Source organism: Mobula hypostoma, chromosome 9, assembly GCF_963921235.1.
Source record: "Mobula hypostoma chromosome 9, sMobHyp1.1, whole genome shotgun sequence".
Taxonomy (NCBI): domain Eukaryota; kingdom Metazoa; phylum Chordata; class Chondrichthyes; order Myliobatiformes; family Myliobatidae; genus Mobula; species Mobula hypostoma.
Genome location: NC_086105.1, coordinates 151,537,291 through 151,554,942, shown reverse-complemented (window position 1 = coordinate 151,554,942; position 17,652 = coordinate 151,537,291). Strand labels below are relative to the sequence as shown.

The 17,652-nt window shown below is 44.6% G+C and overlaps 1 protein-coding gene across 2 annotated transcripts in view; it reads left to right on the top strand.

Moving 5' to 3' along the window:
- The window catches only part of LOC134351425 (dynein axonemal assembly factor 8), a 167,145-nt gene that overhangs the window by 65,303 nt on the left and 84,190 nt on the right, over positions 1-17,652 (top strand). For both annotated transcript variants that reach the window (XM_063057534.1, XM_063057533.1), the window contains exons 12-15: positions 1,843-2,031; positions 3,955-4,149; positions 4,269-4,385; positions 8,304-8,448. In XM_063057534.1, the coding sequence (XP_062913604.1) occupies positions 1,843-2,031; positions 3,955-4,149; positions 4,269-4,385; positions 8,304-8,448 (646 nt within the window). The remainder of the gene's footprint in view (positions 1-1,842; positions 2,032-3,954; positions 4,150-4,268; positions 4,386-8,303; positions 8,449-17,652) is intronic.

The window sequence follows — 17,652 nt, the reverse complement described above, 5'->3', positions numbered from 1 at the left end:
AAGAGAACTGGCTTGTCTGCTTCCCCTGTCCTTGATCAGACTATAGTTTCTTCTGGCCAACAACACAAACGCAGACATCTCATCTCTCCCGGAAGTTTTAGGAGTCTCCCGCATATTGATAGTGGCTCCCTGATGCCCACAAATTATATACAATGTCCCAGAAATCAATTTTTTTGAGAGCGAGAGGGCGCGAGAGCCCAAGAGCGAGCGAGAGAGGGAGAGAGCGCCATGGCAGAGTGTTCCAAAAAAAGAAAATATAAAACATACATCACCCCAGACTACACTAAAGTGTACCCCTGCCTAATAGGGGTCAAAAGTAATGACAGTGTTGCTCGCTGCACTGTTTGCAAGTGACTTTTCTGTTGCCCATGATGGGTCAAGACTGTAAAAGACATGTTGAGGTGAGTTTAACAGATGTCATTCGTTCATTAACATAGCTAACGTTATTTAAACTAGCTGGCTAGCTGTTAAGTTGCTACTCTATTGCAGACATCCCACCTCTCCTGGAAGTTCCGGGAGTCTCCCGCAAATTGATGGTGCTACCTCCCTGAAATGAGTTTTTGGAGGGTGGGATGTCTGCAAACGACGCATTTCACTGTATGTTTCAATGTTTCACCATATACAACCCTGAGATTCATCTTCTTGTGGGTATACTCAACAAATGTATAGAATATTAACTGTTACAAAATCAATGAATGACCATCAAACTAGGGCTTTCAACCAAAATACATAAGACAACAAACTGTGCAAAGACAAAAAGAAGAAACAACAATATAAATAACAAAGTAATAAATATTGAGAACATGAGATGAAGAGTTCTGGAAAGTGAGTCCGTTGGTTGTGGGGAACATTTCAATGATGGGCAGGTGAAGTTGAGTGAAGTTAGACCATAAGACATAGGAGTGGAAATAGGCCACTCTGGATATCCCCACCAGAGGAAGCATCCTATCCACAACCACCTTATCTAGTCCTTTCAACATTAGGTAGGTTTCAATGAGATCCCCATGCATTCTTCTAAATTCCGGTGAGTACAGACCCAAAGCTGCCAGATGCTCCTCATATGTTAACTCCTTCATTTCTGGAATCATCCTTGTGAATCTCATTTGGACTCTCTCCAATGACAATACATCCTTTCTGAGATAAGGGGCCCAAAACTGGCCCCTTTGTTCAAGAGCCTGATGGTTGAGGGTTAGTAATTGTTCCTAAACCTGGTGGTGCAAGTTCTAAGGCTCTTGTACCTTCTTCCTGATGGGAGTAGTGAGAAGAGAGATGTCCTGGATAGTGGAGGTCCCTGATATTGGATGCTGCTTTCTTGTGCAGCATTTCATGCAGATGTGCTCAATGTTTGGGAGGGCTTTACTCGTGATGGACTGGGCTATATCCACTACTTTTTGTAGAATTTTCCGTTCAAGGGTATTGATTTTTCCGTACCAAGCTTGGTGCAGCCACTCCACTACACGTCTATAGAAGTTAGTCAAAGTTTTAGATATCATGCCAAATCTCTGCAAACTCCTAAAGAACTAGAAGCACTGCTGTGCTTTCTTCATAATTGTATTTATGTGCTGGGCCCAGGACAGGTCCTCTGAAATAATAACACCAAGGAATTTAAAGTTGCTGACCCCCTCTACCTCTGAACCTCCAATGAGGACTGGCTCATCAATCTCTTTTTCTTTCTCCTGAAGTCGATAATTTTTCTTCTCCTGAAATCTTTCAGCCATTGAGTAAGAGGTTGTTGTTATGATACCACTCAGCCAGATTTTCAGTCTCCTTCCTATATGCTGATTCATTACCACGCTTCAAAATCTAATGCCCTTATAAACACACATCTTCTTCTGTTGCCAGGTACCCACTGAGCTGCCTCCTGTGGATCGACCACATGACAACAGTGTTAAGGCAAGGGCACCATTTCAGATGGTGGGTCTCCAACAAGTCTGGCATGAAGAGGGCCTGGCGTTGTATGCCTGTGTGGCACCAAAGTGTCAGAGTCTTGATCAGACCAAGCCCACATACAGCAAGAGTTGGAGAAATACGGTCAGTAGTGATCTTCTCCTGAGTCTCTCTATGCCTCTTCCTAACCTGTGCTAACTTCATATTGGATATACAGACGGAAAAATCGTTGTAGCACGTGATGCCTTTTCATTCTTGCAGTGAACTGCATAGTCCTGCGCCCTATCTTCTTGTTGTTACGATCTTGAAATTCTCATTTTTAAGTTGCTTGAGGATGAAAATGACTTGTTATATTGTATGGGCAAGAGTCACATATAGGCCAGTGTGGGAGGGGAGTACTTGTGTGAAACATGAACAAGCGTGAACATTAATGCACACAAAATGCTGAAGTTGCTCAGCAGGGGTCAGGCAGAATCTATGGAGGGGAGTGAATAGTCAATGTTTCAGGCTGAGACCCTTCCTCAGGACTGGAAAGGGAAGAGGAAGATGCCAGGATAAGAAGTGGGGGAGGGGAAGGAGGACAAAGCTAGAAGGTGATAGGGGAAGCCAGGTGAGTGGGAAAGGTAAAGGGCCAGAGAGGAAGGAATGTGATAGGTGAGGAGAGTGGACCACAGGAGAAAGGGAAGAAGGAGGGGAACCAGGTGGAGACGAAAGCTTGTCTTATGAAGAGGCTTTGATGCCTCTGGGCCTGTATTCACTGGAATTCAGAAGAATGAGGGGTGACCTCATTGAAACCTATTGAATGTGGAAAGGCCTTGATAGAGTGGATGTGGGGAGGATGTTTGTGGGATTTTAAGACCAGATAACACAGCTAAAATAGAGGAGTGTCATTTTAGAATGGAGACGAGGAGGAATTTCTTTAGCCAGAGAGTGTGGAATTCATTGGCATAGGCAGCTGTGAAAGCCAATCATTTAAGGCAGAGGTTGATGGATTCTTGATTAGTCATGGCATGAAGGGAGACAGGAAATTGGGGCTGAGGGAAAATGATCAGCCATGAAGAAATGGCAGAGCAGACGCAATGGGCCAAATGGCCAAATTCCGCTCCTATGTCTATGGTCTAATGGTCTTATTTTAGGCAGGTGAGTAGGAGAGGTAAAAGACCAGAGTGGGGAATTGAAGAAAAGGGAAGGGGAGGGACAAAAATTTACCAGAAGGAGAAATCGAAGTTCATTCCATCAGGTTGGAGGCTACCTAGACTGAATATGAGGTGTTGCTCCTCCACCCTGAGAGTGGCCTCATTTTGGCAAATGAGGAGGCCATGGACCCACATGTTGGGACGGGAATAGGGATAGGAATTAATTGTGAACGGTATCTGTATATGGCATTGGAATGTGGACAGTTGTGTTCAATACTGAGGACTGTGTTCAAAAGTTGTATGCAACACGTGAATGTAAGCAGGCATTCTGCATGGTGTAAGGGAAGTGTTATAGAGCATGTATGCTTTCTAACCACCTGTATTATCTATAGACAGTGGTGTAAACTTAGCAGCACATGAAATATGCAGGACCCTCTATACTCTGTGCGCGAGGGCTTTGTCTCATTGACAATAAAGACATTTATTTATTTATTGAGAGATACAGTGTGGAATAGGCCCTTCTACCCCTCGAGCCGAACTGCCCAGCAGCACCTGACAACCCCAACCTAACCCTAGCCTAACCGACAGACAGTTTATAATGACCAATTAACCTACCCAGTACGTCTTTGCACTGTGGGAGGAAACCCACACATTCCATGGTATGAACTCCTTAGAGAGGACACCAGCATTGAACTCTGAACCCCAATGCACTGAGCTGCGATAGCATCGCACTAACCGCTGTTGCCACCATGGTCCCCACTGTGATCCAGCTTCAGTCCTTTAACTGGCTCTGCTTTGTGTTCATCCTGCCTGGTCCTGTTAGACCAAGCATCACACCAAGGCACTTGCTTTAACTATGAGAAGACTGTTGCAAATGTAGGATTTTTCGTGGCGATCTGCTGTTCCAATATCCTCTCTCTCTGATTTGCAGGTGAAGGAGGAATTGGGAGAAACATCCATCTTCTACCAGCTCGTTGTGAACTTTTTATCCCAGACATCCCTGAGGGAAGTAATCTGGTGGAGCAGAGAGCTGAATGATACTCTTCAAGGTCACAGGTTCCTTCCATGGGTTTGCCTTCCTGCAACACACCTCAACTCCATGATCTCTGTCGAGCCTGACTCCAAGGTGAGCATGATCACTCTGGGTGGAATGAACACGTCCAGTGAATGGATGTGGAGAAACACTGCTCAGGGTGCATGATTGCAAACTGGACCTGGCTTTTTCATCTCTTGATCTTTACACAGGATGTTCCGAGGATATTTGAAGCTGAGTTTGGGTTTTTCTGGCAGACATTGGAGACAGAGGAAAGTTGTTGTCTGACTGCCACTGAAGATGTGGTGTGGTGTGCGCAGGAGCCTGAGGTAGGAGAGCAAATGGCTATCTGCAGCTACAATCAGTTCTAAGGATAAGTAGTAGTAGTCATAGTCATACTTTATTGATTCCGGGGGAAATTGGTTTTCATTACCGTTGCACCATAAATAATAAATAGTAATAAAACCATAAATAGTTAAATAGTAATATGTAAATTTAGATTATGAAGACACGTAGTCCTCTTTTATTGTCATTTAGTAATGCATGCATTAAGAAATGATACTGTAGCGGTGCGCTACACACAGCGCTAGAATAACCACACGGAGTCGGTGAGTTGGAGTTGCGATAAAGAGATTTATTCAAACTTCGCGGCCTGCTTTAAAGCCTTCCCGTTCCCGCCTGCCCTCCCTGGGCGGGACTGCTGCGGGGAATGCATCTTCCCAGAACCTTTCCGCGCGCGGGATTTTCCCCCTGCTGGTGAAGATGGCCTGGCGCCCTTTTTGGGGCCGGCCCTCTGCCTGTGCGCGCTGTTGTGAGCCGGTTCGTGTGTGCCAGAAAGTGGGTCGCCACAATACATTATTTCCTCCAGTGTGATATCATAAAACACAGGACAAACCAAGACTGAAAAAACTAACAAAACCACATAATTATTACATATAGTTACAACAGTGCACAATACCGTAACTTGATGAAGAAGTCCATGAGCACAGTAAAAGTTCAAAGTTTCTCAAATGTCCCACATCTCACGCAGATGGGAGAAGGAAGAAAAACTCTCCCTGCCATGCTGACCACAATCCGACTCTCAGTCATCCAAAAACTTCAAGCTCTGATCAGCTCTCCGACACCGAGTACCGAGCGCCATCTCTGTCTGAGCGATTCGACCTCTTTCTAGGTCGCCAAAAGCAGGCAAGGCCGGGGATTTTGAGGCCTACCCTCCGAAAGATTCCCGACTGCGTAGTAACGAAAGCAGCGAACGAGCGTTTCAGAAATTTCTCCAGATTTACCTCTGTGCTTTCACGTCCATTCTCCATCAAATCAGAATTGCCCACGGCACCTATTTAACAGATACGACATCATTTTTCACCGGAGAGCTGTGCACGCGCGGCGCGCTGCCATCTTCTCCTCCCACCTATTATGCCAGGAAATAAGTCCAGGACCAGCCTATTGGCTCAGGGTGTCTGACCCTCCAAGGGAGGAGTTGTAAAGTTTGATGGCCACAGGCAGGAATGACTTCCTATGACGCTCTGTGTTGCATCTCGGTGGAATGAGTCTCTGGCTGAATGTACTCCTGTGCCCAACCAGTATATTATGTAGTGGATGGGAGACATTGTCTAAGATGGCATGCAACTTGGACAGCATCCTCTTTTCAGACACCACCATCAGAAAGTCCAGTTCCCTCCCTACAACATCACTGGCCTTACGAATGAGTTTGTTGATTCTGTTGGTGTCTGCTACCCTCAGCCTGCTGCCCCAGCACACAACAGAAAACATGATAGCACTGGCCACCACAGACTCGTAGAACATCCTCAGCATCGTCCAGCAGTTGTTAAAGGACCTCAGTCTCCTCAGGAAATAGAGACGGCTCTGACCCTTCTTGTAGACAGCCTCAGTGTTCTTTGACCAGTCCAGTTTATTGTCAATTCGTATCCCCAGGTATTTGTAATCCTCCACCATGTCCATCCCGACCCCCTGGATGGAAACAGGGGTCACCGGTACCTTAGCTGTCCTCAGGTCTACCACCAGCTCCTTAGTCTTTTTCACATTAAGCTGCAGATAATTCTGCTCACACCATGTGACAAAGTTTCCTACCGTAGCCCTGTACTCAGCCTCATCTCCCTTGCTGATGCATCCAACTATGGCAGAGTCCTCAGAAAACTTTTGAAGATGACAAGACTCTGTGCAGTAGTTGAAGTCTGAGGTGTAAGTGGTGAAGAGAAAGGGAGACAAGACAGTCCCCTGTGGAGCCCCAGTGCTGTTGATCACTCTGTCGGACACACAGTGTTGCAAGCACACGTACTGTGGTCTGCCAGTCAGGTAATCAAGAATCCATGATACCAGGGAAGCATCCACCTGCATCGCTGTCAGCTTCTCCCCTAGCAGAGCAGGGCGGATGGTGTTGAACGTACTGGAGAAGTCAAAAAACATGACCCTCACAGTGCTCGCTGGCTTGTCCAGGTGGGCGTAGACACGGTTCAGCAGGTAGACGATGGCATCCTCAACTCCTAGTCGGGGCTGGTGGGCGAACTGGAGGGGATCTAAGTGTGGCCTGACCATAGGCCGGAGCAGCTCCAGAACAAGTCTCTCCAGGGTCTTCATAATGTGGGAGGTCAATGCCACCGGTCTGTAGTCATTGAGGCCGCTGGGGCGCGGCGTCTTCGGCACAGGGACGAGGCAGAACGTCTTCCACAGCACAGGAATCCTCCGGAGCCTCAGGCTCAGGTTCAATATATGGCGAAGTACTCCACATAGCTGAGGGGCACAGGCTTTGAGCACCCTGGTACTGACACCATCCGGTCCTGCAGCCTTGCTTGGGTTGAGACGTTTAAGCTGTCTTCTCACCTGTTCAGCTGTGAAGCCCACCGTGGTGGTTTCGTGTGGGGAAGGGGTATCGTCATGAGAGCAGGGTGGGGGACTGTGAGGAGGGGTAGGAGGGGAAAGTGTAATATGTGTTGGTTGGGGGCCAACAACAGATGACTCATGTGGGGGATGAGTCATCTTTTGAGGTCGAGGGTAAAATGAATGCAGCAAATAGAGAACTGGGTGAAGATTTGTTTTCCAGCAAGACAATGACCCCAAGTATTAAGCCGAAGCTACACAAGAATGGCTTAAAAACAAACAAAGTTAATGTCCTGGAGTGGCTAAGTCAGAGTCCAAACCTCAATCCAATTGAGAATTTATGGCAGGACTTAAAAAAGGCTGTCCACTCATGATTTCCAGGCAATCTGACAGAGCTGGAGCAGTTTTGTAGAGTAGAATGGGGAAAGATTGCAGTGTCCAGATGAGCAAAGCTTATAGTGACCTATCCACAGAGACTCAAGGCTATAATTGTTGCTGAAGGGTCTTCTACTAAATACTGACTTGAAGGGGGTGAGTAATTATGCAATCAATTATTTTGTTTGATAATTGGAATACGGTTAGACCAATTTGTAGAAATTTGTTTTTACTTTGATACGGAAGATTCTTTTCTGTTGATCAATGTCAGAAAAGCCAAATTAAATCCACTGTGACTCAATATTGTAAAACAATAAAACATGAAAACTTCAGGCACTATATATACATCCAAGCAAAATAACGTTCCTCCAGACTACAGTGGACCCACAAAACATATATCACACACAGCACATCAAACAAAACATTACTATAAATAAGTTAACAAAATATAATTCTAAAATGCATTTAAATGGTAAATAGTAAACAGGTCACTGTCCTAGTGATGACACCTCAGTGGTCGCAGGATATTCACTAGTCTCACAGTTTGAGGGAAGAAGCTGTTACCCAGTCTGGCAGTCCTAGTCCTGATGCTCCTATACCTCTTTCCTGACAGTAGTGGGTCAAATAGATTGTGGGATGAGTGGTGGCAACCTTCAACAACGCTTCAGGTCCGTCATCTGCTATGCTCCCGGTAAATGTCACAAACAGGGGCAAGGAGACAGTTTTTACTGTCCTCCAGTCTGATGTCTTCCAACTTCAGTATCACACAATGTTGCAGTCAGACAGGGCACTCTCAATGCTGCTCCTGTGGAAAGTTGTTAGAATGGGGGAGGGGAGCTTTGCACGCCCCAATGTCCTCAAAGTGTAGACACTTCTGTGGCTTCTTGACTCATGAGCAGGTATTGTGGGTCCAGGTTAGATCATCCAGGCAGAACAGCCCAATTATGACTTTTTTTCTCTGTGTCTGAAGAATGAGATATTAATTTGTTGTGAATCAAAGGAGAATGAATTGATTTGTGCCAATGTCACTCTTTCAGGTCACCATGGCCCTAGTTTTTGAAAATTTATTCAGTAATCCTGTCGCCCTTCACCACACACTGCAGCTGACCCTTGGCTCTGGTATGGATATCTGCGGCCTTCGCCTGCTTTACCCTTCACCACTTCTCCTGGCAGAGAGTGCAGGTAAAGCTAATGCAAAGCTAAACGTGAACAGTAGCAACCTCTTTGTTAGAATCCAATCCCTGACAGCCAGAACTTGGCGGCAGTTTTCTCTGAGTTAGACAGTTGACATCAGAGGTGTGTAAAAACAGCTAGCTTTCAATCAGGGTGGCGATCGATATTTTAAAGGCAGAGCTTCGCGGGAGTTTCTCTGCGTTGACGAGTGACCAATCAGTAGGAGGCAGTGCATAAAAAGAGCTACCTTTCAATCACGACAGTGTTCAAGATTTTAAAAGCAGAGCTATGCAGCAGTTTCTCTAGTTGAGGAGTGACCAATCAGCAAGAGGGATTCATTAGAAACAGCCAATAAAAATAGCACAGGAGCTAGCAGAGTGGCCACTCTTGAGTGTGCCAGTGTTTGGAGTGGCTTTGACGCACCAGGATTGGGATTGGGTGAGGTTAAGGATTTCAGAATCAGAATCAAGTTCGTTATCTCGGGCATGTGTCGTGAAATTTGTTAACTTAGTAGCAACAGTTCAATGCAATAAATAATATAGAAGAAAAATAAATAAATAAGTAAATCAATTACATTATATGTATGTTGAATCATGCAAAAACAGAAATAATATATATTAAAAAAGTGAGGTAGTGTTGATGGGTTCAATGTCCATTTAGCAATTGGATGGCAGATGGGAAGAAGCTGTTCCTGAATCGCTGAGTGTGTGCCTTCAGGCTTCTGTACCTCCTACCTGATGGTAACAGTGAGAAAAGGGCATGCCCTGGGTGCTGGGGGTCCTTAATATTGGACGCTGCCTTTCTGAGACACTGCTCCTTGAAGATGGCCTAGGTACTTTGTAGGCTCATACCCAAGATGGAGCCGACTAAATTTACAACCCTATGCAGCAGTTTTTGGTCCTGTGCAATAGCCCCTCATACCAGACAGTGATGCAGCCTGTCAGAATGCTCTCCACGATACGTCTATAGAAGTTTTTTGAGTGTTTTTGTTGACATACCAAATATCTTCAAACTCCTAATGAAATATAGTCGCTGTCTTGCCTTCTTTATAACTACATCGATATATTGGGACCAGGTTAGGTCCTCAGAGATCTTGACACCCAGGAACATGAAACTACTCATTCTCTCCACTTCTGATCCCTCCATGAGGATTGGTATGTGTTCCTTCGTCTTACCCTTTCTGAAGTCCACAATCAGCTCTTCCGTTTTGAATGCCAGGTTGTTGCTGTGGCACCACTCCACTAGTTGGCATATCTCACTCCTGTACGCCCTCTCCTCACCACCTGAGACACTACCAACAACGGTTGAATCATCAGCAAACTTATAGATGGTATTTGAGTCATGCCTAGCCACACAGTAATGGGTATATAGAGAGTAGAGCAGTGGGCTAAGCACACAGCTCTGAGGTGCACGAGTGTTGATCGTCAGCGAGGAGGATATGTTATCACCAATCCACACAGATTGTGGTCTTCCAGTTAGGAAGTCGAGAATCCAGTTGGAGAGGGAGGTACAGAGGCCCAGGTTATGTAAGTTTTCAATCAGGATTGTGGGAATGATGGTATTAAATGCTGAACTATAGTCAATGAACAGCATCCTGTTGTATGTGTTTGTGTTGTTCAGGTGGTTTAAAGCCGTGTGAAGAGTCATTGAGATTGCATCTGCCATTGACCTATTGTGGCGATAGGCAAATTGCAATGGGTCCAGGTCCTTGCTGAGGCAGGAGTTCAGTCTAGTCATGACCAACCTCTCAAAGCATTTCATCACTGTCGATGTGAGTTCTACTGGGCGATGACCGTTAAGGCAGCTCACATTGGCAGGTTTTGGTAGTATTTGATAGGTTTCTCTCTTTCTGTTCTTATTTGTTCATCCTTATCTGATGGGGCATAGTAATGTTATGAGAATGGCTCGAGGGGAAGTGTTTCGTACTGTGTGTGGGATGTGGGCAGTCTGGGAGACCTCCAGCTTGCCGGATAAACACATCTGCACCAGGTGCACTGAGCTGCAGTTCCTGAGAGAGCATATTAAGGAACTAGAGCTGTAGTTCGATGATCTTCCACTCAGATAGGAGAATGAGGAGGTGATAGACAGAAGCTATGTAACTGGATGACTGTCAGGAGAAGGAGGTGAAATGCACAGCCTGTGGAGACTACACCTGTGGCTGTTCCCTCAATAATAAGTATAGAACTTTAGGTACTATTGAGGGGGAGCCACAGTGACCGGGTCTCTGACACTGAGTCTGGTGCTGTGGCTCAGAGAGCAGAGAGGGGAAGAGGACTGCGGTGTTGATAGGAGGTTCCATTGTCAGAGAAACAGGCGAGGTTCTGTGGGTGCAATAGAGACACACGGATGGTATGTTGCCTCCTTGGTGCCAGAATCAGGGATGTCTTGGATTGGGTCCATAGCATTCTTAAGGGCGAGAGTGAGCAGCCAGAAGTCTTGGTACATATTAGCTCCAATGACATAAGTAGACAAAGTTAGGAGGTCTAGAAGACAGATTTTAGGGAGCTAGGTAGAACCTGAGAAGTAAGACCTCCAGGGTAGTAATCTCTGGATTGCTGTCTATGGCACATGCTACTGAGGGGAGGAAAAAGATGATTTGGCAGGTGAATGCATGGCCGAGGAACTGGTGCAGAGGGCAGGGGTTCAAATTTCTGGATCATTGGGATCTGTTCTGGAGGAAGTACAACATGTACAAAAGGGACAGGTTACTCCTGAAACAGAGGGGTCCAATATCCTTGTGGCTAGCTGGGCAGGTTGACTAGCATTGTTCAGGAGGGTTTAAACTAATCTGGCAGGAGGATGGGAATCAGTATGATAATGCTGAAGGTCAGGTAGCTGGTTTACAACATAGGCCATGTGTAGTGAGGAGAGGCTGTTGATAAGGCAAAACGGTAGTCAACAGGATGAGTTGTAATGTAAAAGGCAGACAAAATCGATAAGCGTGAATACAGGACTAAAGGCCTTTTATTTGAGTGCGCACAGTATATGAAATAAGGTAGGTGATTACAAATTTGCATGTATAATGTTGTAGACATCTCTGAATCATGGCAGAAAGAAGATTATAGCTGGGAGCTTAATGTCTAAGGATACACGTTGTGTCAAAAGGACAGACAATAAAGCAGAGAGGGTGGCATTGCTCTGTTGGTAAAAAAAATGAAATCAAATCATTAGAAAGAGATTGATACAGGGTTGGAAGGTGTTGAATCATTGTGGATCAAGCCAAAGAACTACAAGGTAGAAAGACCCTGATGGGAGTTGTATACAGACCCCCAAACAGTAGTAAGGATGTGGTCTACAAATTACAATGGGAGATAGAAAATGCATACCAAAAGGGCAATGTTACAATAGTCATGGGGGATTTCAATATGCAAGTAGATTGAGGAAATCAGGTTAGTGCTGGATCCAAAGAGGGGGATTTTCTAGAATGATATGAGATGGCTTTTTAGAGCAGTTCATGGTTGAGCACACTAGAGGATCAGCTATTCTGGATTTGGTGTTGTGCAATGAGACAGAATTGATTATAGAGTTTAAGGTAAAAGAACCCTTAGAAGAAAATGATCATAATATGATCAAATTCACCCTGAAAGTTGAGAAGGAGAAGCTACAGTTAGATGTATAAGTATTACAGTTCAGTAAAGAGAATTACAGAGTCATGAGAGAAGAGTTGGCCAGAATTGATTGGAACAAAATACTGGTGGGGATGACGGCAGAGGAGCAATAGCTGGAATTTCTGGAAGCAAATTGGAAGGCACAGGATCTCAAACAGAAAGAAGCATTCTAAAGGAAAAATGACGCTACTGTGGCTAACAAGAGAAGTCAAAGCCAACATAAAAGTCAAAGAGAGAGCATATCAGGAGCAAAGATTAGTGGTAAATTAGAGGATTTGAAAGCTTTAAAAAGCCAACAGAAGGCAAATAAAAAAAGTCATTAAGCAGGTAAAAATGGAATATGAAAGTAGACTAGCCAATAATATTAATGAGGACACCAAAAGTTTTTTCAGATACATGAAGTGTAAAAGAGAGGTGAGAGTGGATATTGGACTGCTGGAAAACGATGCTGGAGAGGTAGTAATGGAGGACAAGGAAATGGCGGATGAACTGAATGAGTATTTTGCAACTCTTGTCACTGTGGAAGACACCAGCAGTATGGTGGAATTTCCAGGTATCAGGGGACATAAAGTGTGTGAAGGTACCATTACTAGAGAGAAGGGTCTTGGGAAACTGAAAAGTAGATAAGTCATTGGACCAGATGGTGTGCACCCCAGAGTTCTGAAAGAGGTTGCTGAAGAGATTCTGAAGGTATTAGTAATGATCTTTCAAGAATCACTAGATTCTGGAATGGTTCCAGTAGACTGGAAAATTGGAAATGTCACTCTAGTCTTCATAAAGGGAGAGAGGCAGAAGAAAAGAAATTATGGAGCAGTTAGTCTGATGTCAGTGTTTGGGAAGATGTTGGAGTTGATTATTAAGGATGAGGTTTCAGGGTACTTGGAGGCACATGATAAAATAGGCCATAGTCAGCATGGTTCCTCAAGAGAAAATCTTGCCTGACAGATCTGTTGGAATTATTTGAAGAAATAACAAGCAGGATAGACAATGGAGAATCAGTTGACGTGTACTTGGATTTTCAGAAGCCCTTTGACAAGGTGCCACACAAGGCTGCTTAACAAACTACAAGCCCGTGGTATTACAGGAAAGATTCTAGCATGGATAAAGCAGTGGTTGATGGGCAGGTGGGAATAAAGGGAACCTTTTCTGGTTGACTGCCGGTTGACTAGTACACCACTAATGTTGAGACTGATTCTTTTTATGTTATATGTCAATAATTTGGACAGTGGCATTGATGGCTTTGCTGCAAAACTTGCAGATGATATGAAGATAGGTGGAGGGGCAGGTACTGTTGAGGAAGTAGAAGGGTTAAAGAAGGACTTGGACAGATTAGGAGAATGGGCAAAGAAGTGGCAGGTGGAAAAGTGTCGGGAAGTGTGTGGTCATGCACTTTGTTAGAAATGAAAGGGTTGACTTCTTCTAAATGGAGAGAAAATACAAAAAAAACTGCATTGCATAGGGACTTGGAAGTCCTTGTGTAGGATCCCCTAAAGGGTAATTTATAGGTTGAGTCTGTGGTGAGAAAGGCAAATGCAATGTTAGCATTTATTTCAAGAGGACTAGAATATAAAAGGACGGATATAATGTTGAGGCATAATAAGGCACTGTTGAGACCTCACTTGGAGTATTGTGAGCAGTTTTGGGCCCCTTATCTTAGAAAGGATGTGCTAAAATTGGAGAGGGTTCAAAGGAGGTTCACGAAAATGTTTCTAGCATTGAATGGCTTATCACATGAAGAGCATTTGACGGATCTGGGCCTGTATTCACTAGAATTTGGAAGAATGAGGGATTACCTCATTAAAGCCTATCAAATGGTGAAAGGCCTAGATAGAGTGGATGCGGAGAGGATGTTTCCTATGGTGGGAGAGGCTAAGATCAGAGGACATAGCCTCAGAATAGAGGGGCATCATTTTAGAATGAGGGATTGGAGGAATTTCTTTAGCTAGAGAGTCGAAAATCTGTGGAATTCTTTGCTACAGGTAGCTGTGGCGGCCAGATCTTTATGTACATTTCAGGCAGGAGTTGGATAGGTTCTTAATTGGTCAGGGCTTGAAAGGATATGGGGGTGGCGGGAGGCAGGAGATTGGGGCTGACAGGAAAATTGGATCACCTGCGATGAAATGGCAGAGCAGACTCAATGGACCAAATGGCCTAATTCTGCTCCTATATTTTTTGGTCTTGGGTCTCACAAGTACTGCTAGTGTATGTATATCATAAGTTCCATTTCCATCTGGCGCATCCTCTTCAGAATTAGGTTTAATATCACTGCCATATGTCATGGAATTTGTTGTTTTGCAGCAGCACATTATAGTACTTAATAATAAGAAAATTACAAATTACTGTAAGATATATTGTCCTCTCAAAGATCTGATGGTGGATGTTGGATTGGAGGACATGTGCTATAACGAGGGGTTGGACAAACTTGGGTTGTTTTCTCTAGAGCGCCAAAGACTGAGGGGAGATCTGATAGAAGTTTAAAAGTTTATGAAAGACATAGATGGAGTAGACAGACAATATCTTCTTCCAAGTGTTGAAATGCCTTAATACCAGAGGGCAGGCATGTAAGGTGAGAAGGGGTAATTATTAGAACATAGAACAGTGCAGCACAGGAATAGGTCCGCAATGTTATGCTCAGCCAATTAAATTAGTCATCAAATGGTTAACTAATCTCTTCTGCCCTCACAATGTCCATATCCTTCTATTTTCCTCACAACCACGTGCCTATCTAAACATCTCTTTAAAGTCTATAATGTTTCTGTCTCTACCGCCATTCCAAGCAACACATTCCAGGCACCCATCACATTGTGGGCCTATTCCTGTGCTGTACTGTTCTATGTTCTAATAATATATTTAACTGGTTTAAATTAAATTGATTTATTATTTCACGTGAAAAATTTGACTTGCATACTATCCATCCACACATATCGATTCATTACACTGTGGACTGAGGTCATTCAGGGTAAATACAGTAAATGAATGCAGAATAGTGTTACTATTACAGAGAAAGTGCAGTGCAGATGGATAATAAAGTGCAAGGCCATAACCAGGCAGATTGCAAGGTCAAGGGTCTATCTTATCATACTAGGAAAACATTCAATAGTCTTGTAATAATGAGATAGAAACTGTCCTTGAGCCCAGTTGGATGTGTATCTTCTGCCCAGTGGGACAGGGGAGAAGAGAGAATGGCCAAGGTGGGTGGGGCCTTTGACATATAGACAGATTCCATGGAGGGGAGGCTGGTTCCTGTGATGTGCCGAGGTGTGTCCAGAAATCTCTGCAGTTTCTTGCAGTCATGGACAGAACAGTCCAATCACCAGTTAGTTGCACTGTTAACTAGAGCAAGAAATTTGGCTGCCAGTCGGTACTGTATACATAAAGATACTGTGAACAACAACGTCCAGATAATCTATTTCTATTGTGCTGATAGAATGGTAAATATTGCCCTAAGGAAATTGGAGGGAATTTTCCTTTATTGTTGAGAAAGAACCATGGAATATTTTAAGAGGGCATTCAGCATCAAAATAGCAACAATCATACCAGTGCCAGAGAAGAAAAGGGTGATCTGCCTTAACGACTGTTGTCTAGTAGCACTCGCATCTATGGTGATGAAGTGCTTTGAGAGGTTGGTTATGGCTAGAACCAACACCTGCCTCAGGAAGGATCTGGAGCCACTGCAATTACCCATCGCTGCAATAGGTCTACAACAGATGTGATCTCATTCACTCTTCACGTGGCCTTAGAATGCCTAGACAATACTAATACATACGTCAGGCTGCTGTTTATTGACTACAGCTCAGCATTTAACACAATTATTCCTACATGTCTGATCAAAAGGCTCCAAAACCTGGGCCTCTGTACTTTCCAATGCAACTGGATCCTTGACTTCCTCACCAGAAGACCATCTATGCCGATTGGAATTAACATCTCCCCCTTGCTGATACTCAACACTGCTGCACCTCAAGAATGTGTGCTTAGCCCACTGCTTTAGTCTATCTATACTCATGACTGTGTGGTCAGGCACAGCTCACATGCCATCTGTAAATTTGCTGATAGAAACATAGAAAACCTACAGCACAATACAGGCCCTTCAGCCCCCAAAGTCCCTACCTTAGAAATTACTAGGGTTACCCATAGCCCTCTATTTTTCTAAGTTCCATGTACCTATCCAAAAGTCTCTCAAAAGACCCTATCGTATCCGCCTCCACCACCACTGCCGGCAGCCCATTGCACGCACTCACCACTCTCTGCGTAAAACAAACTTACCCCTGACATCTCCTCTGTACCTACTCCCCAGTACCTTAAACCTGTGCCCTCCTGTGGCAGCCATTTCAGCCCTGGGAAAAAGCCTCTGACTATCCACACGATCAATGCCTCTCATCATCTTATACACCTCTATCAGGTCACCTCTCATCCTCCGTCACTCCAAGGAGAAAAGCCGTGTTCACTCAACCTGTTTTCATAAGGCATGCTCCCCAGTCCAGGCAACATCCTTGTAAGTCTTCTCAGCACCCTTTCTGTGGTTTCCACATCCTTCCTGTAGTGAGGCGACCAGAACTGAGCACAGTACTCCAAGTGGGGTCTGACCAGGTTCCTATATAGCTGCAACATTACCTCTCAGCTCCTAAACTCAATCCCACAATTGATGAAGGCCAATACACCGTATGCCTTCTTAACCACAGAGTCAACCTGCGTAGCTGCTTCGAGCGTCCTATGGACTCGGACCCCAAGATCCCTCTGATCCTCCACACTGCCAAGAGTCTTACCATTAATACTATATTCTGCCATCATATTTGATTTACCAAAATGAACCATTTCACACTTATCTGGGTTGAACTCCATCTGCCACTTCTCAGCCCAGTTTTGTATCCTATCAATGTCCCGCTGTAACCTCTGACAGCCCTCCACACTATCCACAACACCCCCAACCTTTGTGTCATCAGCAAATTTACTAACCCATCCCTCCACTTCCTCATCAAGGTCATTTATAAAAATCACGAAGAGAAGAGGGTCCCAGAACAGATCCCTAAGGCATACCACTGGTCACCAACCTCCATGCAGAATATGACCTGTCTACAACCACTCTTTGCCTTCTGTGGGCAAGCCAGTTCTGGATCCACAAAGCAATGTCCCCTTGGATCCCATGCCTCCTTACTTTCTCAATAAGCCTTGCATGGGGTACCTTATCAAATGCCTTGCTGAAATCGATATACACTACATTTACTGCTCTACCTTCATCAATGTGTTTAGTCACATCCTCAAAAAATTCAATCAGGCTCGTAAGGCATGACCTGCCCTTGACAAAGCCATGCTGACTATTCGTAATCATATTATTTTATACCTCTTCCAATGAGGGAATGCTACACTGATGACATAACTATTGGCAGAATTTCACATGGTGACAAGAAGGCGTACAGGAACGAGATACTGTATATCAGCTAGTTGAGTGGTGTCACAGCAACAACCTTGCATTAGCATCAGTAAGACCAAAGAATTAATTGTGGACTTCAGAAGGGGTAAGACGAGGGAACAGCAGTCCTCCTGGAGGATTCCGAAGTGGAAAGGATGAGCAGTTTCAAGTTCCTAGGTGTCAACATCTCTGAGGATC